This window comes from Aspergillus udagawae (genome assembly GCF_001078395.1).
Source record: "Aspergillus udagawae IFM 46973 DNA, scaffold_7, whole genome shotgun sequence".
Lineage (NCBI taxonomy): Eukaryota > Fungi > Ascomycota > Eurotiomycetes > Eurotiales > Aspergillaceae > Aspergillus > Aspergillus udagawae.
The window spans coordinates 498,506-526,116 of NW_025091270.1; the positions used below are offsets into that span (position 1 = coordinate 498,506).

The window sequence follows — 27,611 nt, forward strand, 5'->3', positions numbered from 1 at the left end:
TTCAACACTCCGCATCGAGATGAATCAAATTCCTGTTTTCGCCGGCTTAGGTTCGGATGCCCTTTTCTCGGAACGAACTCTGGGGACTGCGGCCGAGGACGCTAGAACGCCAGAGGGCCAGATTCTATTACGAGCGTGCCATGGCATCTTTGTGAAAGAGATCACCTCCGTCATCCACAGCCAGCGTCTACCCTCGGACATCAACCTGGAAGATTTCGTGGAGCCGGAAAGCCTCATACGACCTCGGGCGTGTTATCACCGGAATAGCATCATTCAACATGTATCTCTGTACACTATCCAGCTTCTAAGGTATCTACGATACTCGAAGGAGAAGCCTGGTTTACTTCTTGGTGTGGCTGGATTTTGTGCCGGATTATTGCCTTGTGCAGCGGTGGCCACGTCCAAGAACGTCATCGAACTGCTGGCTCGGGGTCAAGATTTCTTCTACGTGGCTCTACATGTAGGCATCCGGATCGAAAGCTACAGGCAGGTTATGCTGGCCAAAGATGCCTGCCCACCAGATCTTCCCTGTAGTTTGGTCGTGGACGGGATTACGGCCCAGCACGCCCGAGAGCTGCTTGATGAACACAACAGACGGGTATGACATGTCCATGATCAAAGAGACCCAAGTGCTGATTTTGAAGGTATAGTCTCCTGCTTCCTACGTTTACTTAAGTGCCATCAACTCCGATACTTGTGTCACCCTGAGCGGTAGAGGTGACCATCTGCGGCAATTCAGCCAAAGCAGCGTGCCCTCCCAATGCAAGATACGGCCAACGAGTAATTTTTCATTGTATCATAGCCGTCGTCAGCTGGAGGGAGTCCGAAGGGAAGTACTGCAAGACCTCCGCAACAACATACTCTTATTCCCAGCACCCTTACATCTTCTAGCCCCACTGTTTTCTAATATTGATGGGAAGCCGATTGATGCGGGCCAGCTGGCAACGTTTGAAGAACTCTGCGAGAAGGTCCTTGAGATGATGCTTTTAGAGCCGGTGGACTGGGTAGCGGTTGAGGATAACATTCTTGCTGCTATCAAGCAATCAGCCACCTCTGGGGATGCTTCTTTTGAAATTCTGAATTTTGGTCCTGGATATGGCATGTCGGCAGCCAGACATACCCTCCCAGATAACGTGAAGATTGTACCTGCTTCAACCGCCGACCCACGCCCCTTGCCACAAGACGCTTCCGGGTTGCTGTCACCTGATGATATTGCTATCGTGGGTATGGGTGTGGACCTTCCAGGAGCTCCTGATAGCGATACCCTTTGGCAAAACTTGGTCGACGGCGTCAATTCTTGCGCTGAGGTGAAGCCCAACGATCTCAAACATCCCCCAATCGCTTCTCTACTGACTCGAGTTCTGTAGATTCCGTCTTCACGGTTCCATGTTGAAGACTTTTATCAGAAGAAGGATGGTCGTACTCTAAGAACAAAGTATGGTAACTTCCTGGAAAACCCATTCATGTTCGACAACGAACTGTTTGGTATTTCCCGTCGAGAAGCGCATTCAATGGATCCACAACAACGAGTCATGCTCCAAACTGCCTATCGAGCACTCGAAGATGCGGGATATGTGCCTGATTCAACCCCGTCATTCTCCAGGGAGACGTTCGGTTGTTTCATCGGAAACGCTACATTGGACTATACCGACAATCTTAGAGACAACATTGATGTCTACTACAGCCCAGGTAAACCATGTCATGCTTGACTCTTATCGAATACCGTGGCATGCTAATGGCTTCTCCTCAAGGAACCTTACGCGCTTTTCAGAGTGGACGGATAAGCTACGTCTTCAAATGGAGTGGGCCATCTATCACGTTGGATACGGCTTGTTCCTCATCAATGGTAGCCATTCATCAGGCAGCACGAGCGCTCCAGGCTGGAGACTGCCGGTCGGCATTGGTTGGGGGTGTAAATGTCATCACTAGTCCTGACGTGAGTAAATCTTTCCACTTTCCTTGGTCTTCTCTTGAAGAGAAAAGTCGTCCATGATGCTCTCCAAACCAATGGAGCCACTTTCCTGAAAATTTTATGAACTGACAGCGCCTTAGATGTATCTTGGTCTCGACCGAGCACATTTCCTAAGTCCTACTGGCCAGTGCAAGCCATTTGATGATTCAGCTGATGGCTACTGCCGGTCTGAAGGCTGTGCGGCTTTCGTGATCAAGAAACTTGGTGATGCGATATCGGAAGGAGACCGAATACTCGGGGTTATTCGAGGCATTGAGATTAATCAAAGCGGTAATGCGCATTCCATAACGCATCCTCATTCACCAACGCAGGAACAATTATTTCAGACGTTGCTAAAGAAAACCCAAATTCATCCTCATCAGGTGCGTAATCCCAAGCGTGCATTCTTCCGCTCGATTGCTATGGTCAGATGCTGGCGCATTTACTAATATGTTTACAGATTACTGTGGTGGAAACACATGGCACGGGCACACAAGCCGGGGACCCAAATGAGCTTGTCAGTATTCGCGGTGCTCTTTGCAACGGGCGAGATCCAGGGAATCTTCTCCATTTTACCTCTATCAAAGCAAACATCGGCCACTGCGAGGCCGCTTCCGGCGGTGCAGCATTGGCGAAATTACTTCTGATGATGAGACATGGCCAAATACCGCCGCAGATATCTCTTAAGACACTCAACCGTAAGATCAAAGACCTTGGCACGGACGGATCCGTCATTGATCGTGATGGCGCTATTTGGCCTCGACCTTCGAGGCACCCGAGGCTTGCTCTACTTAACAACTTTGGTGCGGCGGGCTCCAACGGTGCCTTGATACTGCAAGAATATTCCAGTCTCAAAGCTCCCCCTCAAAATGAGGAGCACTGCGAGGCTCACAGCTATATGCTTGGGTTCTCGGCTAGGAGCAACACAAGCCTCCTTGCCTATAAAGATGCGCTGATCTCTTATCTGGAGGCTCCTTCGGTACCGAGCTCTCTTCGTGACGTTGCTTATACTAGCACGGCTCGCCGCCAGATCTTTGATTATCGTATCTCTGTGACCGGTTCCACCATACAGGAAATAGTCGACAACTTGAGAAATGCAGAGATTTACAACATTCGCGAGTCGGCAAATCCACAGCCACGTGCTGTATTCGCATTCTCTGGTCAAGGATCACAGGTGAATCTCCATTACAGTATGTCTTGATTTAACTATCTAACAAGCATTGTAGTACCTAGGAATGGGCCGTGAGCTTCTAACTGCATACCCCAAATTCAAAAAAGTGGTCCTGGACTGCGAGCGATGGTTAGTGAGCAATGGATATCCGGGATGTCTCAATGTAATTGCATGCAAAGACGACCAAGAGTGGCAACCTCAATCATCTCCACTACTACAACAATCTCTTCAAACAGCAGTCTTTGTCTTGGAGGTAGCATTAGCACGCCTTCTTATCTCTCTTGGTGTCATACCAACTATTGTGCTCGGTCACAGGTATGCTCATACACCAGATACCTCTTCTACAGTTCTATAGCTAACTTGGTCACTAGCCTGGGAGAGTACGCTGCCCTCGTCATTGCTGGTGTGATTGATTTGCAAAGCGGTCTGAAACTAGTAGCACATCGAGCAAAACTTATGATGGAGCTGTGTCAACTTGAAACAACGTCAATGCTCGCGGTTAACCTCAGTGCAGAGACCGTGAGACAGCACATTAACAACAGCCCAGAATTTCACGGTTTGGCTATATCTTGTGATAACAGTCAGACTGATTGCGTTGTTGGGGGCCCAATCGGTCAGCTCAAATCTCTGAAAGCTAAACTGAGTACGATGAAAACGAAGTCGAAAATCCTCGACGTTCCAATGGCTTATCATACAAGCGCAATGGACCCCATATTGGGTCAATTGACAGAAGTCGCTAAGACGCTCGAAATCTCGTGTCCGAGAATCCCCATTCTATCTAACGTGTTTGGCCGCCTTATCCGACCTGGCGAAAGAGCTTTCACTTTCGAGTATTTTGCCATGCATTGTCGCCAGACCGTTGCTTTCAAAGCAGGCATTCATGAGCTCTCTCATAGTGGAATGGAGGCTGAAATCTCCCGATGGGTAGAAATCGGGCCTCATCCGTCTTTGCTGCCAATGGTTAGCACTAGATTGGACAGAGACACTACAGATCTTCTACCCTCATTACGAAAAGGAACTCCAGCATCTGCGGCGATTGCTAGACTCCTATGTCATTTTTACCAAACCACTACCACTTTGAATTGGCGAAAGGCTTTCGATGAGGGAGCAACCTTGACCACCCTTCCGGCCATGCCGTTCTCAGAGCAAGAATTTGGTGTTTACTATCCACGTGAGAGTACGCGGAAAGACTCGGGTGAGCGCGATGAGAATATTGATTCTCAAACTGGGTGTACCTTCCTGTCCAGGATTGTTCAACGTCCATCGGAGACGAATAGGGAGGCCATCTTTGAGACGCCGATTGCGGTCTTCAAGGAATATATTCTCGGTCACCTTGTCTGCGAACATGCTCTCTGTCCTGCATCAGTATACCACGAGATTGTCCTAGCCGCTTCCAAGTGGACACAGCTCGATCAAAGTGAAGAAGTCATCAGGACACTTTCAAATGTGCAATATCCGGCACCTCTGCTATATTCAGAAGACTCTTCTGCGATTGTTAGGGTTTCCATAAAGCCTAGCGGTGACCGCAAGGTGGGCTATTCGTTCACTGTGGCCTCATACAACGCAGGTTCAGATCCGCAGCAACAAATAATTCACTGCCAGGGGCAGCTGAAGATACGGTCTACTGCTCACGCTCAAAAGTATGCGAAAATAGTGCCGCTCATGGAACGGCAAAGGGAACGGTTTCTGCGCACTGACCAATCCAGCACACAGGTGTTTCTCCGAAAAGCCATGTATGAGAAAGTTTTCACACGGGTCGTTGCATATTCCGAACTGTATCAGATGGTTCAGTCGATACGCATCGACCAAGATGAGGCACTCGCAGTTTGTCGTTTCCCCAATACACAAGGAGAGCCATCAGGGGGGAACACGGTCCTGATGGACGTCCTCCTTCATGTCGCTGGTTTCGTCGCCAATCTCAATATTGAGAATGAAGACGTCTGCATCTGCAAGGAGGTCAAATCTGCTACCATGACTCGAGAGCTTCCCTTTTCAGATACGACGTTTGAAGTCTATTGCAGCAACGTCGAAATCGCAGCCACCAACGTGGTCATAGCAGATGCATATGCTGTCGATTCACGAGGCGTCATTGCTGTCTTCAAGGGGATGGTCTTCCAGCGAGTGAAACTAACGAGAATGGCTCAAGCTCTCCGATTGGCAGTTGCGAGATCTAGTCATTCGCATCAATCTGCCCCAATAAAAAGAGCCAAACTGGTAGCTCCAGAACCTTCGGCTCCAGACTCAAAGCCTCTAGCCATGCTTGTTGACAAGCAACCAGCTATCAGGGAGCTCATTGCGAGAACTTGCAATCTAGACGCATCAAATTTAGCTGCAGACACCAGTCTTCACGCCATCGGTTTTGACTCGCTCATGATGATTGAGCTTTCTTCCAACCTGTCCTCTAAGCTTCATATCTCGATTGATATATCAGCTCTGGAGGAGTGTGAGACTATTGAGGACATTGAGCAGCTGTGCGGCGATATGGGCCAATCAGGAGCCACACCTAACTCGGAAGCAGAGACTGTTGACTCTGTCGCTATGCCAATAACACCGGCAACGCCTGCAGACAAGCTACTTATTGCGTCCATAATCGCCGAAACATGTGGTGCCCATATTACCTCAATCAAGCCAGACGTAGAGCTCGAGGCTCTTGGGATCGATTCACTGATGATGATTGAGCTGGAGGCCCGTCTGCAAAGTCCATCGAGCCCCAAGAAAGTTTCATCTTTGGAACTATCCGAATGCAGAACAGTGAGAGATATTGAGAGATTAGTAGGTCCATATATAGCGAACTAGGCAATGACAGTTATTAGAGGCGTACAGTCAGCCCCTGACATGTTACAGGCAATCATAGATGACGCAAAACCAGCCCAACTTGAAGTTGAACTTTCTTCTCGTTTATCTCCCCGAATCCGTGGTGAAATACAATCTCCAGTACCAGAAGCCGAAAAGAAAGAAGTATCAGCGTCCATGAAGATGAAGATTGCGGCCATGCTCAAGTTACAAGAGCAACCCGAAATAGTGCATCTGGCCGAGGACAAGGCCACTAAAAGCGCCCCGCTGTTCCTCATCCACGACGGCAGCGGCATCTGTGTTCAATATCACCGACTGAGACCCTTCAATCGCACGGTTTATGCGATCCACGACCCCAAATTTCTGGACCCAGATTCCTGGTCAGGAATTCCTGCTATGGCACAATCTTACGCACAACTAATTGCAAGGACAACTTCCGGCCCTTACATCCTCGGTGGCTGGTCGTTTGGTGGTGTTGTCGCATTCGAGGCTGCCAGGGTGCTAATGGCAGGAGGCTACGCTGTTGCCGGTGTGGTTCTCATCGATTCGCCGCCTCCAATCGATCACAAGCCGCTCTCTGCGAACATCATAGATGCCGTTACAAAAGGTGATAGAAATAGAGGTGGCTTGGTCGGTGAAACTATTCGCAACCTTGTCAGGGAAAGCTTCACCGCCTGCGCGGGTATGCTTGGGGCTTTCAAACCGGAGGCTGAGACAAGTACTAGTCGACCAATTCCACGGACTTTCTTGCTCCGATCAAGGGATGGATTCCATCTAGACACGAGCAATGATAGTCATTCGGTGGAGAATGCTTGGTTGCAGGATCGCTCCGAGCCCAGGACTTCTATTGAGGGATGGGAGATTCTTACAAAAGCAAAGGTGCCTTATATGGATATTCCAGGCGACCACTTCCAGGTCTTCGACGTTGCGAATGTAAGTTAGGTTTACTTCTATAGATCTGTGAGACAAGGGAACATGCTAATTTTCGCCCCGTGTGGACAGATACAAGCTGTATCAAAAGCAATCGCTCATGCGTGCAGTGAATTAACAAACAGCTCTTCAAGTTAAAAACAACTCCAATATATCGTGGCGGAGGTGTTCTTGATAGACGGATCGCTTGCATAAGGTCAAGTTATTTCCCATAGGTGGGAACCTCATAATGTTGCGCATAAGCACTTCAACGCGGAACCAATTCTTCCATGAGGCTTCGGAGATGGCATGGGAATCAGATGATAAGGCTATTGCCTTCGAGGGCAAGGTGACTCCCAGCTGTCAATAGCGCACTTTGCTGGGTTGAGGAACGTTTCTTATACATACTTTACTGCTACAATGTGCATAAGTTTCTTAGCATTTCTATAATATGTTTTTTTAAACTTATCTTTGGAAGAATTTTGTACTTTTGCTTCATGCCCCGGTAGTTATAATTGTAGTATGTTAACCAAAACGTTATGGTGAATCGATGCTATGAAGACTTAGAAATATTTCCCGACCATGTCCTAGCCATTCCCGGATTCCTGCAAAGTCCACTATCGGTGGTGTTGACTTGGATAGTGAATAGGTCGATGTGGTTGTTTGGGAAAGAGCCGGAATTGATGGTAAGTCGGCTGGGAGACAGGCGTATTAGAGAAATGGTTTGTTTCATAATGTGAGGGCGAAGAGAGTGCTAAAGTATAACACCGAAATTGAAATTGAAGGATGTGATGAAAGAAGCAGTTCCTGGGTAGTATCGTAGATTGGAGTATTGGGGGGATGGGATGAGGAATGTGGATGATTAATAGTCCAGTATCTCCTTTGGTATAAATATCTTTCACTCTTTGATGTCTATTCAGCCTGGAAACTTATGAAGGGCAACAGATTGTAGAAAATTCTATTCATGAGCAGCTCTGAGATTATTTTCACTCTTCCAATTCTCTTGATCAAGTACTTAATGTGACTGTGATCACTCAGAGCCCACATGCAACAACTCCCAAATTGTAACCGGGTGCATACAGTACCACTTTCTTGATCTTCAGTCCTACCGCTCCTACAAGCTTCGCCCATTGTTCCTCCGATCGCTCCATCGAGCTATGGAACGTCATCATAGTCAGATCATGTTGTGTGGACGCCTCATCCACGTGTTCCGAGGGCAAAACCATTTCATCGAGCAAAATAAGAGAATCTTCCCCTAGAGCCGGTACTAGATTACTCAGAATCTTTTTGCTATTCTCGTCTGTATGGTCATGCAATATCATTCGCAAATAGTAGTACTTGGCACCTGTCTTCTAGTTAGTCTCAACCAATAAAATACCTAAGTTTGTTGTTTAATACCTTTGATAGGCTGTGGTTCGAAGAAGTTATGCACCATTCGCTCGACATCCTTCGGAACCACCGATTTTGCGTCCTCGATCGGCTCCGGCAGGTCCTGCAAAACTACACGACCTGGTAGATTCGGAAATCGCTCCAGGAAGGAGGCCGTTTGATACCCGGCGCCGCCACCAACATCCACAAACAGGGGCTTATCTGATGGCCAGCCCTTACTTTCCTCGTCAAAGGGGTAAAGGTCGAAGCATTTGGGTTGGGACCCGCGTTGTGCTTTCATGAAATGATTGAAGCGAGCGCTTCTCACCGGATCTCCGTGAACGAAGGCAAATGTGTGCAGGTCAGTTTTGTGAGCCCTTTGGAAAATGCCGTCTGTGAAACTGGTAGGGTTCTTGTAACCAGATTCCGCAAGGTAACGGGGCATTTCTTGATAGGTTGGGTTGCACATGTCGAAGTAGACGTACAATCCGGCCTGAATCTCGGGCCGTGCGAGATTGGATGTATATGGCGTCGAGGCAAAGGTGTCTCTGCCAACTTCTTTGATCACTCCAACCGATGCCAGATACCGTAGAATACGCCCTATCTCAAAGTTAGAATTTCTGGCGCATTACATCTTGATTGACCGGAGTTTCGGTACTTGCCCAGAAGCAAAGGATCTGCAGAGTGCTTGGCTGCTAAGTGATCGACAGTCGAGGGCTCTGCATTGTCAAGGATATCATTGAAAAGGTTCAAGTCAAGAGCCGTGCGGATTGCAGCAAAGTGAAGATTCTAAGCGAATTGATTTAGTTTCAGGATAATAACTAGGGCAAGGGACAGACTCGAAAGTCTACAGGAGAAGTTGAGGTCCTCTGCAAGTCCAATAGTTCTGGATATTTCTTAGGCTTGGGAAGCATACCATGTGTATCACTCTCTGCATAGCGTCCTCGGGGGTCTCGATGCTGTATTGCAAGTCTCGCAAGGTGTCTAGAAGCTTTTTGCGCCCCACATAACTGGCTGAAGCAGCCTCCTGCTGTATCTTCGCGATGAGGCTTTCCATGGTGAATAATTACTTTCAGTTTGTGTACGGCTTTCCAGAAATTTTGATTAGGTAGAGAAACGCAAGAAGTCTTCTCTCTTAATAGCGCATCATGATAGAAGTACTTTGTAATGCCTATCCAATTAGCGGGTCGGCAAGCATTCATTGAGAACGTGCAAGTCGGCCTGTCTGGAGCCTGTATGTGACCAATCGGAATCTCATTACATTCGAAAAGATGTAATACAAAGGTATCGGAGGGCGAATGCGTAATTCTGAGTATTTGCTCTACCTCTACGGAGCTGTGTGTAGTCGTAGGAGTTTACTGTACATTATCGCTTTGCCTTCACAAATACGAAGGAAAAACAAGCAACAGCTAGAAGCAGATATTCCAGAAGGGGATATTCTAGAAGGGGGAATTCTAGAAGGGGAAATTCCCGAAGGGGGAATTCCAAAAGGGGAAATAGAGCGGCGAGATAGAGCGGCGAGTAAGCACGTACGCGGTACGGGCCGGATGATCCCTTCCTATCAGGTCTGTGCTGAAGGCGCGCCGCCAGGTCCTGCAGGGCCGAGTTAAGTATATTCGTATCTGTATCAAGATGAGGGTAACTAATTAACTAATCAGTATCATTTACCTAATCCAGTAGGGAGATGGTAGGTTTGATGCTCCGTTTGTTATCAGGAGCCGGCTTTGAGCCCTTGCGGTCCTTTCCGGGCAGACTATGCGGCGTAGATCCATGAACCTGTCCTCCAAATCTGTTGTATCGCCATGCTGGTCGTGGCAGCAGTTCGAGCCACTCCTTCAAGCGCTGTTGCTGAGGTCTGAGATCGGAATAACTCTGATTCCTTGATGAGTCGTTCGTCAACGGGAACAGCTCATGCTGGCGGTTCACCTCGACTTCGAGGCTCATACGCTTGAGAGGACGATTTATGATTCTTTTATTTACCGTCGTTCCATTTACTAGCTCTGACAGTGTGGTTTACTGTTTCATCCAGAGTCACATCCCTTTGCTGTTTCAACATTGTAGATTCTGTTTCGGCTGGCCCTGTCAACATCATATATACAGGTGAATTTATCTTAGGGATTAGACACCCCATCTGTCCTCGGTTCAACAGATGATGTTTTATGCTACAGCACGATTATTCATTCCGGTATTCAGAGGGTTTAGCTGAGTTCCATTTCTGTGAACGATTTACAGCTAGAGAAAGAAAAGAGGCGGTAATTCTTTAGAAACCTATGTGCAGGTGGGAGATGCTATAGCATAGGCTTCTGAAGTGGTAACGTATTCAGGCTTCGACAATACCTTCGGTTACGGGGGGGCCGGAGCAGTAACAAATTCTTAAACTTCAGCGCTTCCGAACCTGAGCAGTTTGGGATTTCAACCCAGAAGAAATACCAGTAACAGTCTCCTCGTCTGCTCTAGATACCTCCCCGTTTTCGACAAATCCATTACTATAGCCGTTCCCCGCAGCCTTGGCCTTAGTAGCTCTCGTAGCTGCTGTGACATCCTCGAGTAGATATTGGAGGTCCGCATTGGTCGGATTGGGTCCAGCAGAGAGGTCTGCTTCTCTATCCCAGCGCTCCTTCGCGGCCCAAAAATTCTCAACTGATCGCCGAGTCCAGAACGAACTTTTCATTTTTGTTACAGCAAACTCCCAATCCGTCGTATATTCTTTGAAGAATGGCTTGTAACCTAGGAGACCCCCAAGCCACCGGCCAATAATCACACTGGTCCAGTAGCCAAAGAACAGCCGGAAGGGCATCCATGCCGGCGCTGGAGTATAATGCCCACCTGCATCGAGCATCTGTGATCAATTAGTGCCTGTGTTATATATTACGAGTAGAAGAAAACGCACTTGTAATTTTTGAATGAAATCAAGACCCCCATCGTAGAGCAGTGCGTCGTGCCAGTATCCGTACCAATTCTCGAAGAAGACTCTATCAAGCTGATTATCAATCCCCGCATCTGAACCGCTCAGGAGCACTGTCATATATTCGCCCGAATCCGGATGGATATGGAAACGATGGATACGGTTCGCTGGGAGAGAGACCTCCCCGTCTTCTGGAGTAAGGTTGCGCGACACGCCATCAACCTCAGCCACACAGATGCCATGCTCGACGTGAAAGAACTCGCTCTGGTACCGATGGAAGTGCATTGCAGGGCCGTCAGGTCGCTGGGGACTATCGATGAGCTTCCGCAGCTCGGGCGAGACAGGTCCTTCCACGTCCAGTCTGTAGGTCTGACGCATCATAAAACTTCGACCCGGGGGCGGCTCCAGGAACTCAACGGTAAGGAGACCACCAAATCTGCAATGTTGTTATTAGTATCAAAGTGTGATATAGGTACTTCCTAGCTTCCTTGTTTTGTGTTTGGGGGGGAGAGGAAGGTTAGGATTCATAATAGCGGCGCAATCCACGTTACACTCACTTTCGAATAGTACTCGAGCCAGCAGACGTGTGGTAGGGCACAAAGGGGGTAAAGAGACCCATCTTGTCAATTGAATATGTGAAGTTGTAGGATTTCGAAAACAACAACTACGTGACAGATGAGAGATCACGGCTGAGGATTTGTAGAGTGGCAACGAAATAGAAAACCGTCTGCTGGACTGCCGCATGTACGTCGCCCACTCACTGTCATTATTTATTATCGCATTGTATTTTGCCTACCACTACAGGGGAGTAAAAACATCGCATAGTAGTACATGCCATCAGTCTGTTCCTATTGGTCCCGTTCCTTACGTGGTATGTGGGGCCATCCTTATCCACCCACCTGCTTGACACTATTCGATGCCTATTGTGGATGTCTCTCGGTATACTTAGTTGGGCTTTCTCTCCAGGTCTCCCGAACTTCTTTGAGACCCAAATCTCCACCTCTCGGCCGTGGGTGATCCGTAGACGGCGGATATCCCGAGAAGCAATACCGGTAGAACGTCTACCACGCTAACATCCATGGCGATGTGCTGACAATGATTAAGGCCAGAAGTCCAGTCCTCTGCAGCGTTATTGACGCCAGAAATCTGCTGTTGGTGCATATATCGTCCGCGACTACATTTTTAAAAAGTCCAGAAAGTGGGAAAAATGGTACATATTCTTACCCTAGTTATTGTCCAAGCCGTTGACTCCGGTGCTCTCAAGGCAGTTAAAAAAACCGGGTTACATATCATCATTGTCGGCGCAGGTCTCGCTGGTATTTCTGCTGCAATATCGTGCGCATTAGCCGGCCATTCTGTCACCGTCTTAGAGGCAGCAAAGGAACTTGCAGAAGTATTTTCTTCGTCACCCACTTAGGATCAAATAATGACATCGCCTTGCTTAGGTTGGCGCAGGCCTTCAAGTAACCCCTAATGGCTCGCGCCTTCTCAAAATCTGGGATCTTCCTCAGACCATGTGGGACCAGGCAGCTGAGCCAACACACTTGACTGTACATCGATATTCTGGGGCAGTGCTGGCCCGTGAGGTTGACTTTGATAAGAACATCCGAAGGAAATACGGCGTGCCTTTCGTTGATCTACATCGAGTGGACTTGCAACAAGCTTTGTACCAACGGGCTCAGCAATTGGGAGTGAAATTCCATCTGAACGAACGCGTACAGAATGTTGATCCCGCAGTGCCATCGCTAACTACTATTTCGGGCCACCAGTACCACGCTGACCTAATAGTTGGAGCTGATGGTTTGTGGTCACGCACTCGAGAATGCTTCCTAGGGACTGCTGATCCGCCCAAGCCGACAGGAGACTTGGCATATCGAATTGTCCTGTCTTTGGATCAAATCAAAGAGCCAGCTTTACGAGACTGGGTTAGCCATCCAGAAGTCCATTTTTGGATTGGTCCTAGATCCCACGCTGTTGGATACTCCTTAAGGGCGGGCAAAATGTATAATCTTGTGTTGCTTGTACCCGATGATCTACCTCCAGGGATCAAGAAGCAACCTGGAAATGTCGAGGAAATGAAACTGCTATTCGAAGGCTGGGATCCCGTGTATGCAGAGTTTGACCGGCCTTTTTGCATTTCAAAATTAATGACTAACTTATTTCAAGTCTCACTCAACTTCTAGGCTACGTTAACAGCGTGGACAAGTGGAAACTTATGCATAGTAAGAGAGTCAAGAATTCACTGCTATTCACTAAACTGACAGTGTTGTATTACAGGAGAGGAGCTACCCTCTTGGATCAACGATGCCAATAATTTTGTCTTAATGTAAGTCTATTGATATTATTTTTCCAAAACCCAGTATCTCGAGCCACTAAGTAACATCTGACAGAGGCGATTCCTGCCATCCCATGCTTCCCTATCTTGCACAGGGCGCTAATTCGTCCATGGAGGATGGAGCGGCCCTAGGGACGATCTTAAAGTCTGTCACAAAGAAGGAGCAACTCCCGAATGCTTTGCACATGTTTGAAAAGCTTCGAAAATTAAGGAGTGAGGCTATAGCTAGGGAAACATTTAAGCAGGTATGCACTATCTACATTGTGGAGCTCCAACTCCATATCCTATAGCTCTCAGGACACAGACTGACGTCGGAGGCTATTGACTGTAGAGGAATGATTTTCACATGCAGGATGGCCCTGAGCAAGAAGCTCGAGACGAAATATTCACATCACAGCTCGGCAAAGAAATCACTGGCGCTTTCCCCAGCCGATGGTTTGTGTCACCCTTAGTAGCCCAACAGGCATTCATTTCTAATTACAAACAGGACGTGCCCCGTTGTCCAACCATGGATATATGGCTATGATGCGATAGCCGAAGCCGAAAAAGTGCTCAAAGGCAAAGGATTCCCCAACATTGAAGAAGAATCCCTGCCCCCAGTCGAAGTTCCTGGCCCAAGATGAAGTGGTTAAGTGGAGTTCCGGAATAGGCAGTTGAATCAATCCGCAAGAATATTTTTGTTTAGAAACATGCAAGGGAAGCGCGATTAAACCTGATGTTATCCTAACTACATGTAGCTTCTAAGGTGAATAAGAAATCAACTTCGCATTCTCCTTTAATTGAGATGGAGTTAATAAGTTACCGTGGTCGAGCTATTTGATAGGATCAGTGAGGGTATATCTCGTCCGCCATGAATCGGTCATCTACTTAAAGAGCGCCATCCCTTAAACTAATTTGTATTGTGAAAAAATTTTTACGAAAAGAAAATCTTTCCCCAAGGCTTTCAACTTTGGGTTGAAATTTCAGAAATTGAGATTTGTTGTCACATCCCTGATGAAGGTATGTCCTTCGGAATGACACAATACAGCGATGTCGATAGATCCAGCTGCGTAGCTATTTCCTCTTGTCCTCCCTGAAAATTCCCACAAAGGCATCGCCGTAGCCCTTGCCCATCCCTAGCTCCTCTTCCACACCATGAATGCTTGTCAAATTGATTTTCAAATTCAACTCCTTCTTCTCCCCCACCACGAACCCAGGGTCTGCCTTCCAGCCCAGCGCAATTCTCAAAATGTTCCTGATCCGTCCTTCGTTCAGTTCACAACGTTCATCCCTCGCCCCTTCTTTGCCTCCACGCCAGGCGACGTACCCGTCCGGACGGACTAAAACATAATCGTAATTTTCCCACACGTTCTTAACGTGCTTCTCTCCGGCATCCAGTTGGACGTGCGTCAGCGGCATCTTCATTGCCTTGGCTACAGCTTTGAATGTCGCCACCGGGGATGACGCTTCATCATCCGACCTGTCGAAGCCATTGGTCGTTTGATAGTCGCTTTCGATCTTTGAGAAGTCCATCAATGACCACTCTGTTCCATAGAGATCCACGATACTTGTCTGATCGTCCCTCAAGAATACATGTGGCGCCCTATGCCCGGGCCTTGTACTTGGCGTATAGCGCATGTTATCGAATCTCGGTTCCCTCGTCCCGTCGCTCACGATAATTTCACTATTCAAATATCTCAGGTCCAGTTCCACTCCACGGTCGATATTTTCAGGTCCCACGCTGTCCAGGTGCCTTGCTATCTCGACTCGTGCGTTCTCTCCTTCCTCGCTCTCCTCGAGGAAAATGTCTGTGTTCGGCGCCGTCATAGTACGCATGATCATCGGAGTGAATTTGCCGATGTGAGCAGCACAACGTTCGAGACGCAGCATCATGTTCGGTCTGCGCTCATGCGTATATGAAGTAACGAGGTTGCTACCACCGATGCCTTTGTATAAAGCTGAAAGACGCCATGCGAGCGAGATAGCGTCTTCTACGCCGCTGTTCATGCCATAGCCACCATGTGGAGGGTTCTGATGAGCAGCGTCGCCGCAGAGGAACACACGGCCGTGTCCATCACGACTGACGTAGGAATCTGCAAGAGCAAAGTTCGGACGCCATGCATTCGCCAGCATGATTTCGTCGATTTGAAATTTGTAAGGCTTGCCGAGACTTCCAAGGACACGATAAGGGATTTCTTCAGGATGTTCTTGGAGCTCCCTGATGGCGGCGGCATCAGCAGAGCAAGGTTCGTGACAGGTATAGGTGTCGACGTCGTCTTGGTCAATCATAAAGCCGCCGTGGATGCCAAAGGCGTGCCACCACTTGCCGAATGGGGAGAGTTGGGTGAGTTCTTTGGACCGGAAGTGGACCATGAAAAATGCACCTGGCCTTTGGTAGAGAGAAAATCACCGGCATGTTAGCCGGTGACATTTGACCCGGGGGGGAGGGACGGAACACTCACAGTGGTCTCCCCTGGAGTCCAATCCCGACGCTTTTCCTTACTTTACTCCGGGCACCATCTGCGCCAACCAAGTAAGACGCTCTAATCTTCTTTTCCTGATTGTCCATATCTGTGAAAGTAGCAGTGACCCCCTCATCATCTTCCTCAAGCGATATAAATTTGTAACCAAAGTGACTTGCAATCAGGGGTTCGGCGAGGCATTTTTTCTTTAAGAATGCTTCAAGCACTATCTGCGAGCAACGTTGACCCGGCTCCGCAGGCTGTGAGCCATCGTTATTTGCGTGAATCCTGGCGCGATATTCGTTGTTGCTTGGGATGGGCTAGCAGAAGATGTTAGTGTAACCACGTGTGGAAGCTAAAACTTCTTTTCACCAAGTCTGGAATCACTTAAACATGACTACTTCTCAAAGGGTTATCCTTCTAATGTGACAGACATACCCATCGAGCAACAAGCTTCTTCTTCTGCCCGCAAGTGTTGAAAAAAATAGTATCCCAATCGCTATGCTGTGGTACAGCGCCGGGTTGTTGTCGATATTCCTCAGCAAACCCCATTATACGCAAAATCTCCATAGTATGGCAGCTGTTGTTGTCCATCTTGGGCCAGCGCGTCGTCTCCGTACTCATTTCGCATAACGTGCATGGTACTCCCAGCTGTGCCAGCCTGAGAGCTGTCAACATTCCAACCGGGCCCCCTCCTACTATGAGAGGGCCTGGGAAATAAACTGTGTCTTCTGCCTGGATGGAGCCCATTGTGGAGTGATTGGGAGTCGGACGAAGGACGTAGTATACAGAATTATTTACAGCTTGATAACTCTAAGAGTTCACGCCTAATATCTCTATAGCCTGGGAGTTCAAACCGACATTTCAAAACTAAGATTGAATGGACATAGCTGATGCCTGTGGCCTTCTTCCTCTAGAAGGAGAAGATGGAATCTAACTCCTGCTGGAAACGTATCCCAAAAGGGTACAGATTCTGGCCAGCTCCGATTGGACGTCTAGGAATTAGCCTTATCAAACGAATCCGTGTTTTGAGCGCCTATCTTTGTAAAATTTACGTGGGGCCGGTTAATCACTACGGCTAGGCTCCTTCGGGTAGGACTTTCCATATGGACAAGAAGTTCCGGCCACTAAATAGCTATATGTGTGGGACCCAAGCAATTTAACAACTTAATACCAACTTCTTGATCAAGGGATTATCCATACATGGAAGGCATATTGGAAATGGCAGTGGATTCCCTACATGATGACCCAATTTGGTCATGGATTAGATCCAGTATCCACTGTAACAATTCTCCAAGCTATTCAATGGGCGATTCCAAGGCTCTCCATATTGAGGCTACTGCAGAGACTCAAGAGAATGAGGATATCAAGGATTGAACAAGGCAATCAGCAATGCAGCTTTCTCATCATATCAAGGAGCCTGCTGAAGGAGGCAGTAGAAGATAATATCAAGATCATGATGCAGTGATTCTTAGCCAGTATACGGCAGATCAACACGAGGAAGACGATGATGATACTGGCTGGGAGCCCCTCCCATAAATCCCAACAGCGGAAGCATTAGAAAGCCTATATAAGCTACACTTCTATGACGAGCAGCAGATTGATGCAGATCAGGGACTTATGCAGTATCTCATGCGGTTTGGAAGGGTGATTATAAGGAGAAAGGCTGAAAACCAACGCCTAAAAGGGATGCAACTCCGGCCCGTCGCTCTCGATCGCCGTTGTGATTGCCGTATTCTGTAAAGAGAATGACTAGTGTGTGTACTAAGCTAGTGAGTTCTGGCGGCACACTGAGTGAGACATTAATTACAGAGTAACTGGCCGCCACCATACTGCCCCGGGACGCGCCGAGCGGAACGCGCGGACCGCCATCCACCCACCATAGCTATGGTGCTATTAGTAATTTAGTATTCTGCTTATAAACGGCGAGCTGGACTTCGGTGTTAACCGCCGCCTAGTCACTGTAGACCGTGAAGCACAGTCAGCAGAATGTCTGACTCCACCATGCCGTCGTCCATCAGTTCGCAGCAAGATGAAGAGAAGGCCATACAACCCCCCGTCGTCTCTGAGAGCCCTGCTCTGGACTCAGCTCTCCCACCAGAGGGCGGCCTTCGAGGCTGGCTATGTTGCGCTGGCGGTTCCCTAGGTCTGTTCGCTACGTTGGGCTTCTTGAACGCGTTGAGTCCTTCCTTCCGCAAAAAAAAGTTTTATGACCCGGTCCTTTTGCTGACCTGGACAGCATTGGTATCTTCCAAACCACCTATCAAGAGACTCTCTTGAAGGACTACAGCTCTTCCGACATCTCATGGATCTTTACAATCCAGCTCGCTCTCATATGGGCTCCAGGTTCCCTTTTCGGCCGCATTGTAGATACCTACGGACCGCGCCCGGTCATGCTCCCATGTACCTTTCTTTGCCTCTTCTCACTGTGTATGACGAGTCTGGCCACCGAATACTATCAGATTATCTTGGCACAGGGAATTGGTTATGGACTCGGAGCTGGAGGTATCTTCACCACCTGCTTGGTCTGCGTGAGCCAGTGGTTCGTCAAGCAACGAGGCCTTGCTCTGGGAATTACTGTTGCGGGTAGTAGTATTGGTGAGGAGCAGACTATTTATCAGTGTCTACGACGTGCTGACTTGATGTGTGACCAGGTGGCGTCATATTCCCATTCTTTCTGCGACTGGTTATGGAAGACGTAGGATTCAATGGCATGGTACGCTACACAGCGCTGTTCCTAGGTATCGCTTTAGTTGGCGCCTTCTTTCTTCTCAGTGCGCGCCTGCCTCCTAAGAAATGGGACTCAGAAATGGCATGGATTGACTTCAAAGTGTTCAAAAACCGAGGCTTTGCGTTCTATTGCATCGGCTCATATTTTGTGATGTGGGGATTATGGGCACCTTTCGATTATCTTCCTAGCATGGCCCAATTGTCGGGAATGTCGGATTCGCTGGCCCTTTACCTGCTCGCTATCGTGAAGTGAGTTTTGCTCAATCTTGTAGTCCCTAGCAGAGCTGACCTGAGGGACAGTGGTGCTTCACTTTTCGGACGAATTATCCCCGGGCACATCGGGGACAAGGTGGGATACTTTAACATCATAGTCGCGTCCGCCTTCCTAAGCTGCATTGCGATCCTCTGTTTATGGCTGCCTTTCGATTACCATTCTTCGAATGCCGGCCTCATCGTTTTTGCTGTGGCTTACGGCTTTTTCAGCGGCGCCTTTGTTAGCATCATGATGCCATGTTGCGCAAAGTCCGGCAGCCTAGAGACTCTCGGGAGACAGATAGGTACTTATCAGGGTGTTATAGCTATCTCGTATGTCTTCGTTGGCCCCATTGGAATTATTTTCTATTTTTTTACTGTACTGATGTCTCGCAGCACTCTTACTGGCCTGCCGATCATGGGAGCTATCTTGGGAAGGCAACATAATACAACCTATATGGGCATGCAAGTATTTGCCATTGTGACCATGTTTATCGGTTCTGTGTTCCTCTTGGTTTCTCGTAATGTCCTCGCGGCCGCTCACGGAACCTGGAAATACTGAAACTTGTGACGATCCGCTGCGTCGTCGAATTTATGCACGAAACAGGCCCTGCTCGGGCAATTCCGGCATGTTGAGCCGGACGATGTCCCCGACCCGGTCCAGGAATTGCATAGGCCTAGAGGCCATAGAATAGGTGTGGAAGGCGATGGCTAAAAAGGAATTGCCTAGACCCGGAAAGAGGAGCCTGGGCAATACAGCAAAAAAAAGCTTCGCGGCCAGGCATCACAGCCCAATTAAGAACCGAGCAAGAAATGATCAAGGGAAGGGCAGTGGGAGATGCAAAATAAGGTTCTTATTTCACTTTTCGGTGATCTAACTAGAGCGATGGCAAGCGCAGTTTTATGTTTTCTGTATTTACTACCGCGTTCTGGACGGCTCATATTCCGGCTTCGGGCGAACGAAGCGCCTCCATAGCTAGACATTGTCACATTTGGGCTCCAACGGGTTAATAGAAATGTTGACTGATTGATCGACTGAATGCTGAAATTGTACAATAGTTAAGACTTTTCAACATACATTTTAGGAAAAGTGCTTTTGTCTCCCCTCGCATGATGGATATGGTAGCAAGAGGAAGTTGACCGGCAAGAAGAAGGGAACGGTCGAATCATCTGTACTTCTTTTACGTTGCTTGACTCCCCAGTAGAGTATTCTCCTCGAAGGTAAGGATGGTCGGTGATATCAATCGATAGGCTTGGCCTTGAGAAGTTGAGTCTGGAGATACTTTCGGGGATCAATTACCTACCATTCCCTGTCAAGAGGTAGTGTAATAGAATCGCACATTCGGACCGGTCGCTGGGGAATGTGCTAGATAATCGAATAAACCATGCATGTGACACAGATACTGAAAGGTTCCATTATACCCAATCCCCTGGTCATCCGCCCAGACCACTGAAGGAAAGCGGCACTATTAGTGGCCCGCTTCGGCTTATCTCAAAGAGAGAGATTGAGGCGAGTGAGCCTATCATCACTAGATGGAGCTTCTATATTAAAAAATGGGGTTGATGAGTGCAAAGGGAATGAAGTTTTGTGCCCTTATGAACTCTGGTAATCATAAAGTATTCTAGGACTCGAAGCCCTATACAGAGCACTAAGTTGAGTTTACGCCATGATTGGATGCTGCTGAGCGAGTATTGGTGGCCATGTCATCGTGCAGACAGCCGATTCCGATATCGGCAGCTCGGACTCGGACCCCTGACAAGACAGAACCTCGACCTAGGCGATGGATGCCGGTTATTGTTTGTGCTACATTTCTGATGAAGAGATCCCTTTCACTGCCATTGACTAAAATATCGATCGAAGCCACCTCAGTGTTCCTGGCTCTCGTTCTCTTCATGTTCCTCAATTTCCAACGACTCACTCATTCCAGTCTTCTTCAGCAGTTGGAGTTGACTACGGCTGTAGTTAGGATGGTTGTCTTGTAATTTCATATCGCAGTAATAGCTATCACAATGTCTTCCCGTCACTCTGGGTCCTTGACGATCTTGAATTGGTTGTGGCGGCGGTGCCTGCGTACGGGTTTTACAGCGTCGACCCATACAGTGATATTCGAGATCACACAGTTTCTCAATGCCTATCCCAAATCAGGCCTGCACCTAGGAATGTACTGTTGACGAGTTATGATGAAATGCTAATTGACAATCTACTACAGAATATATATCGGGTAGATTGTAATAAAACATATCAATTTCACCGTCCTGCGCTCCTTACATGGAGCTCAATTCCTACTTGAAGTGCACTGTGGCTTTCATGGCGAGCACTATTTGACCACTGCTTGCCGCCAAAGGATATGGCATTGATAGCTTTTGTATAACCACTTTTGACATCTTTGGATATCTAGAGCAAATGATGGCCAGAGAAAGCCTGGCAGTCACCATATGTTGGAAGGTGCGTACAAAGGAATATTACTCGGTTTCGTTTGCCTCCAAGAACTCCAGCAGTCTGCGCGCGACAGCAGATGGTTGCTCTTCGGGGAGAAAGTGCCCGCAATCATGAATAGCGCCCCCGGAAACATTGGTCGCGAAGTTTCGGACCAAATCAATCATACCCGAACCGACGGAGCTGGCCCCCCCTAAAGCTAAGACAGGGATATCGAGTGGTGTCTTTGCATATTCCAGATTCTGTTCCGCACTAGTTCCAAAAGCTCGATAATACTCGAATCCCCGGCTCATCGCTCCTGGTCTAGAATAGGCTTGGATATAGCGTTCAAAATGATCTTTAGATAAACCATCTGCATGAACCGTCTTCAGCTTAAAGAACCAGGTCAGAAGCTCCCGCTCACGACCGCGAGTCAGAATTTCAGGTAATTCAGGAAGCGCGTTGAATGAGAATTGCCAAAGACGCATGTTGGTCGGATGAGCCAACGGAAACTGAAACTGGGGCAGAAAACCCGGCACTGACGCGTCCAGGATACTGAGCGATTTGATTCTCGATTGAAATTGAGCGGCCCAAGGATAGGCAATCCATCCACCAACATCATGACCAACTAGATGGTACGGTCTGTCTTTCAGGGTATCGTGAATGGCTTCGGCCATGACTCTGCTCACGTTCGCAGTATCATAGCCATTGAGGGGAGCAGGCGAATCACCCAAGCCCGGGGGATCGAGCGCCAAAAACTGATAACGTTTTGAAAGGGGTTCGAAGATACCGCTAAACGCCTCTGCTGTTTGTGGCCAGCCTGGAATGAGAATTAAAGGGGGACCTTGACCGCCAACTATGGCTCGGACTCCGTGGAGGAGACGTGTGGCTCGCCATTTTGCTGCCATGGTGTTGACGTCGGCTGGGTCAAGTGTACGGATGAAGACTTCGAAGGGCGGGCAATTGTAGGCACAGTAGTTTCTCGCGTGTTCGGGTACTTCGGCGGCTTTATATTATTTTGTAATGAGTCATGGAGCAAATGATGAATCAAGGTAAGGGGTTATTTCAGATGATATGCGTACCCACATGGACCGCGGTGATTCAAATCTATGATTCTTATTTTTTTGTATTAACGAATAAGATAATGATTCATATCAAATAATTTTGATTCTTATTCATATCTCTTCAATTAAATAAAGGGATTTACTTTGGTATTGATATTCTCTTTATTTAATGATCTTGGATTTTTCAAAAATAAATATAATTCACTTGTAGGAAAAAGAAAGAATATAAAATAAGGACTTCCACATATTGTGCTGTGGCCGCTGTTTTCCTGACCGATTGGTTTCCGTGGTTCCTGAAAGATCCTCCCGCAAGCGGGTCCGTAATAAATGCCTGTTGGTACAATATGAATACATCCAAAATAGGAGCTCTAGATCTACAATGCCCTAGTATATAAAGGACATAGATCCTTCAGGACTACAGAGATACTAGTCATTTCCTAATATCCTTCACGAGAGATACGTATAACACTGTAGTACATACATACCGTCTGGCATTCAGCATTCAGCGCGTGAATGCCTATTGCATGATATTGACTGTTGTATTTTGCCCACCCTCCTTGAAATCACGATCGGTTACTAGAGTTGGAGCTGGGTAATGGGAGCTCTATCTCTGCTGTTCCTACCCTACTTCCTAGAAGTAGTCTTGTCTGATTGTCCCTATTGGGCCTGGTACAACGCTGGAGGCTACCACATCCCGGATCCTACCAACCCGGACTCAATGGTCTGAAATGCTCTAGGCCTCTAGGCTTTGATTGGTCAATTGAGTTGTGGGTAAATCACGTGATTGCATGTTGCCTTATGTAAGTGAATGTGGTTGTACCAAACACGTGAGCAGGCGCCTGGACCAATGGAGTGCCCACTATTCAATTATCAGTCGAGTCTTCTCAGACACAATGTTCAGATATAATCGATTTTCTTAAAAATATATTCATCGTTGAATATAAATTGCACTTGTTACTCTGTTAGTTCATATGACCAAGGATGCTCAGCCCTCCCACCATCTTTGCATAGCCACAGTCTTTCCTTCACTCGTAAAATGCTCGTATAAATGCGGCTGCGGCCCGCCTGACCTGTACCCTTCAGGTTGACACTTTATCACGCAGATTGAGATCAGTTCAGTTTGGCCACCATTAGCGGTCCGGCTATCACTTAGATTCTCCGACGCAGTTCATATACTGGCCTCGAAACATGGAAGCCCCGACAGTACAGTCTAGAACCAAAGGGTCTATCTTTGGCGTGGCAGTTGTTGATGCCCTCGGCGGGCCGGTAGAGTTTCAACCACGGGGCAGTTTCCCGCCAGTTACGCAGTTCATGCACAATGATACCTTCAATGTTCCACCTGGGTGAGAATTCATCACATGTCCTTACCATTCACACTCGAGCTAATCAAGACTCAACACAGCACATGGACTGACGACACATCCATGACCTTATGTCTTGCTCAGTCGCTCATCGCCTCAAAAGGATATTTCAATCCTCAGGCTGCAATTCGTAACTATATCAAGTGGTACGAGAATGGCTACTTATCAGCTACTGATGAATGCTTTGATATTGGGGGTGGAACCAGACGAGCATTGATGATCTGGAAACACTACTTTGACAGGTCAGGTCATATTCGCGGAGATGACCCGAACGGTCACGAGGGCGGACAGCCTGAAATCGACAAAGCCTTGAAGCGCGAAGTAAGTGAATGGTCTCCAAGAGACAGAAGATACAATACTGATGGTGGTAGATGTTTTGTGGAAACGGCTCCCTTATGCGCGTTGCACCCATTGGGCTTGTGTATTTCCGGGACATGGACATGGCATTGTCCAACGCTGCTCTTTCCTCAAATGCCACTCATCCTTACCCAACATGTGTCGAGTGCTGCCAGATCTATACCAGACTCATCGTGCGCATTATGAATAGCGCTAGCAAGGAAGATCTTGCCAAAGAGGTCGCTAGCACAGGTTTTGTAGATGTTAAAGTGAAGCAACGTCTTGATCGTTATTCAGGTCTCGCCGATTGGGAGAACACGGATGAAGACGACATCAAGTCCTCTGGATACGTTCTTTCCACGCTCGAGGCTGCTCTCTGGGCTTTCTTTACCACAAGCACCTTCACAAGCGGAGCTTTCAAGGTCGTCAACCTGGGCTATGATGCAGATACTGTGGGGGCGGTATATGGAGGGCTAGCAGGAGCATATTATGGGTTTGAAGAGATACCAGCTGAGTGGATTGCGGGCCTGCAAAAGAAAGATGTTGTTGAAGAAATCGCATCCGGTCTCTGTTCTCTTAGCCAAAGAGGTCGTGATGATAAATAGGATAGAGTCTAGAGATGAGTGCTAGTTATTAAGATGGAAGAAGCGCAGGATTTATCTCTGACAAGGAGCTGAGATCTATTCTCTTGAAGTATACTGACTTAGGGTTTGTTTTTGGAGAAGTCAATCTTGTAGGGGCTTCTTCGCATTCTGGTTGTTGAATATATATCTCCGCTCCAAATCTATCAGCGGACAAGACTCGTCGCATCACATTCGCGCACATTCGACTATAGAGCAAAAAAAACTACTCCGTTAAATTCGGTCAACTGATAGATAATGTTTCATTCCGAGCTCAAAAGCCGCGAGAAACTTTGATTGATAATTACCAGTATGTAACTATTCTCTCCATGATTATGACGACAATGGTCAATTCTCATTGGCCCATACCCGCAGTGGATCTCACCGCTTATAAAAAGGAAGAGTCGGAAGCCGAAGCCGAACCTGCATTGTTACATCAGTCTCTGACATGGTCCGAATTGTCTTAACAGAAACCTGCCCGGCATGCCGGCATCCCGTAACGACCGATCAAAGGAAAAGAAAAGAAGTGCAAGAGCGTGCGCCAGCCTTCATATATGCCAGTTTCCTATTTTAGCGTTGATGACTGACTCAATGAAGTTGTGAGCGATGTCGCTCGATGAAGCTCAAGTGCTCCGGGACGCAGCCTTGTACGAGATGCGATAGCCAGAAAAAGATCTGTAACTTTCCTCCTGAAGAACGGATGATATCTGTCCCAGAAAGGTGACTTTGAACCGCTGACTGATGGCATCTCAGAGGGCCGGAGGCTGATCATTCGTTCTTCCTAGCTACCTTCGCCAACTGGAAGAGGGCTGCAGTATTGATCATCATTCCAGGCTACCGGCTCCAATACGGGAATCAAGTGTGCAGGAACATATTTTGGAGCCTCATCTTGAGTCTGCATTGAAGCCGACTGCTTCGGCCACAGGTGACGTAATTGACCAGAGCAGACCAACTGGCAGCTCGCGACAACACACTGTGGACAATGATACGACTCAGCTTGCACTGGATGATGACAATGGGTCTATCTTTCGGGACAACCCACTAGCGGACAATGACTATACGTTTGCAAAAGCTCCTGATGGAAGATACTGTAAGTTTGCGCTTCAAGCGATCAGCACACGTCATTCTGCTCATGCAAGTCGCAGTTTATATGGGTCCCTCCTCATCATGGTCGTTTTGCCGTCGAGTATTGGCCTTGATCGGAAAACATGTCCCAGAATCCAACTATCTGCCTGATCCATGGCATCTGGACGGGGTTGCATTTAAATTGCATTGGACGTCCCTGAGGAGTGACGAGGTGCCGGACACAACGAACTTGCCCCCGCTGGACTACGCACTGTTTCTTTTCAACACGGTCAAGTTCTATTTTGGACATCTATTCTACATCATCGATGAGCCCGGCTATCTCAACCACTTGCAGGAGCTGTACAGGGATCCCGCGACCAAGGCAACATCATCAAGGCTTTGGTACGCCCAATACCTACTGATACTGGCCTTTGGCAAAGCATTTGTCGTACAGAGTAGCTCGCAAGAGGGACCATCTGGATCTCAGTATGCTTCTAGGGCCATGGCCCTACTACCGGATCTGTCTGGAATATACTGCGAGCCCCTCGATTCAATCAGAGCACTCGCCTTAGCTGCACTATATTTCCAGTCGATTGACATGAGAGTGGCGGCTTTTCAGCATGTAAGTACCGTCGAGTGGTCAGTGGTGGAGTGGGTCTTTTATCAAACTAACAGCCGATATAGATTGGACAGGCGTTGCGTGTCTGCATCGTCCAGGGCATACACCGGCATATGCCCGAAGACGTCGTCGGGGCAGAGCATTCTCGCTTTTGCAACCACGTCTTCTGGGTGGTTTACATTATTGATCGGGAATTCTCTGCCCTCATGGGTGGCCCAACGTCTATCAGGGACGAGGACATTACTACGGAACTCCCTTGCCATCATGATCATTCTCTGGAGGCACTCAACATGACGCTCCATATCCGACTGTCTCGCCTCATGGCGAATATCCTGACCAGTTCGTCTCAACGCCTGCTTGTGTTTTGGACTAGCTAACTCCGATGCAGCGGTATATGGAGTGGGGAGAGACTTTGAAGGTTCCCTTATCAAAAACACCCAGTCAATTCTGCGGCAGCTCGCTGAGCTGTCTAAGGACGTGACGGCGCTGTTAAATACGCATTTCCAAGGGTCGATCAATCGAGCATCACGGATGGCGCTCAGGCTAATTCTCACTTATCATCATGTTGAGTAACCCGTATCTGTCTCGAGTAGTATCCTGGTCACTGACGTAACAGTGTGTGGTTTTGACGACGAGGCCTCTGGTAATGTGTGCCCTGCACATGCATATCGAGCGGCCTGATACCCAAAAGTCCCATTCTATTCCCTTAACACCCGCTGTCGCCTCCCTCATTCAGTCATGCGTCGATTCTGCGCAAACGGTGCTGCGTGTCCTCCGTGTCATAGGTGATGAGGATCTCCTAGGTACGTTCTGTTCTTCGTTTGCATGATACCAGACACGCCCAGTAAACTCCCTAACCCCGATATCAGAAGCGTTTCTGCCATTCCAACTCGAAGACGCATTCTCCTCCGCCTTTCTACTCCATTTAATCCGCGTCGTGGCACCTTCTGTTCTGCACGATGACTCCTGGTGTGGAGATATCCAATGTATTCTGGACAAAATGATCTCAAAGGGGAGCTCGGTAGCGCCTCTCCGGAAGCTCGAACTCACCCAGCTGGAGCAGTTGCTGACGCCGTTGACGCCCGCCTATGACCCGCTAATGGTTCCCCTGCAGATGGATGACACGGCAGACAGAGCTGGGGGGCTCGCGATGACGAGTGAAGAGCCTGGCTGGGACTTTTTCGATACGGACATGACTGTGGGGATTTCGCCGACGCAGCTGTTGGATCTGGCTGCTCAACTTGACGTGGATGGCCGGGGTTGATGCAATAGACA

General features: G+C 48.1%; 9 protein-coding genes across 9 annotated transcripts; 5 read left to right on the forward strand and 4 right to left on the reverse strand.

Moving 5' to 3' along the window:
- Positions 1–19: 19 nt before the first annotated feature.
- Positions 20–6,857, forward strand: Aud_008854 (type I iterative polyketide synthase; the record flags this gene model as incomplete). Its single annotated transcript, XM_043293719.1, has 9 exons — positions 20–598; positions 651–1,307; positions 1,368–1,689; positions 1,752–1,936; positions 2,053–2,376; positions 2,412–3,125; positions 3,178–3,437; positions 3,494–5,894; positions 5,967–6,857. The coding sequence occupies 9 exons, from the start codon at positions 20–22 to the stop codon at positions 6,855–6,857; spliced, it is 6,333 nt and encodes a 2,110-aa protein (XP_043149654.1).
- A 1,001-nt stretch (positions 6,858–7,858) lies between these two features.
- Positions 7,859–9,249, reverse strand: Aud_008855 (uncharacterized protein; the record flags this gene model as incomplete). The annotated part of the gene is made up of 4 exons (XM_043293720.1): positions 7,859–8,169; positions 8,223–8,792; positions 8,837–8,981; positions 9,109–9,249. 4 exons carry the CDS (start codon positions 9,247–9,249, stop codon positions 7,859–7,861), a joined length of 1,167 nt encoding a protein of 388 aa, XP_043149655.1.
- A 1,323-nt stretch (positions 9,250–10,572) lies between these two features.
- Positions 10,573–11,716, reverse strand: Aud_008856 (uncharacterized protein; the record flags this gene model as incomplete). The annotated part of the gene is made up of 3 exons (XM_043293721.1): positions 10,573–11,031; positions 11,083–11,533; positions 11,655–11,716. The coding sequence occupies 3 exons, from the start codon at positions 11,714–11,716 to the stop codon at positions 10,573–10,575; spliced, it is 972 nt and encodes a 323-aa protein (XP_043149656.1).
- A 588-nt stretch (positions 11,717–12,304) lies between these two features.
- Positions 12,305–14,055, forward strand: Aud_008857 (uncharacterized protein; the record flags this gene model as incomplete). The annotated part of the gene is made up of 7 exons (XM_043293722.1): positions 12,305–12,490; positions 12,543–13,204; positions 13,264–13,319; positions 13,375–13,423; positions 13,488–13,677; positions 13,764–13,867; positions 13,920–14,055. The coding sequence occupies 7 exons, from the start codon at positions 12,305–12,307 to the stop codon at positions 14,053–14,055; spliced, it is 1,383 nt and encodes a 460-aa protein (XP_043149657.1).
- Positions 14,056–14,485: 430 nt separating this feature from the next.
- On the reverse strand, positions 14,486–16,467 carry Aud_008858 (uncharacterized protein; the record flags this gene model as incomplete). Its single annotated transcript, XM_043293723.1, has 3 exons — positions 14,486–15,800; positions 15,874–16,193; positions 16,312–16,467. The coding sequence occupies 3 exons, from the start codon at positions 16,465–16,467 to the stop codon at positions 14,486–14,488; spliced, it is 1,791 nt and encodes a 596-aa protein (XP_043149658.1).
- Positions 16,468–17,877: 1,410 nt separating this feature from the next.
- Positions 17,878–19,417, forward strand: Aud_008859 (uncharacterized protein; the record flags this gene model as incomplete). The annotated part of the gene is made up of 5 exons (XM_043293724.1): positions 17,878–18,050; positions 18,113–18,471; positions 18,528–18,852; positions 18,904–19,188; positions 19,252–19,417. 5 exons carry the CDS (start codon positions 17,878–17,880, stop codon positions 19,415–19,417), a joined length of 1,308 nt encoding a protein of 435 aa, XP_043149659.1.
- Positions 19,418–21,318: 1,901 nt separating this feature from the next.
- Aud_008860 (alpha/beta fold hydrolase) lies at positions 21,319–22,179 on the reverse strand (the record flags this gene model as incomplete). Its single annotated transcript, XM_043293725.1, has 1 exon — positions 21,319–22,179. One exon carries the CDS (start codon positions 22,177–22,179, stop codon positions 21,319–21,321), a length of 861 nt encoding a protein of 286 aa, XP_043149660.1.
- A 1,344-nt stretch (positions 22,180–23,523) lies between these two features.
- Positions 23,524–24,637, forward strand: Aud_008861 (ADP-ribosylglycohydrolase family protein; the record flags this gene model as incomplete). Its single annotated transcript, XM_043293726.1, has 3 exons — positions 23,524–23,678; positions 23,738–24,017; positions 24,068–24,637. 3 exons carry the CDS (start codon positions 23,524–23,526, stop codon positions 24,635–24,637), a joined length of 1,005 nt encoding a protein of 334 aa, XP_043149661.1.
- A 621-nt stretch (positions 24,638–25,258) lies between these two features.
- On the forward strand, positions 25,259–27,600 carry Aud_008862 (fungal specific transcription factor domain-containing protein; the record flags this gene model as incomplete). Its single annotated transcript, XM_043293727.1, has 7 exons — positions 25,259–25,299; positions 25,438–25,742; positions 25,798–26,339; positions 26,402–26,675; positions 26,725–26,813; positions 26,953–27,139; positions 27,206–27,600. The coding sequence occupies 7 exons, from the start codon at positions 25,259–25,261 to the stop codon at positions 27,598–27,600; spliced, it is 1,833 nt and encodes a 610-aa protein (XP_043149662.1).
- Between the last annotated feature and the right edge of the window lie 11 nt (positions 27,601–27,611).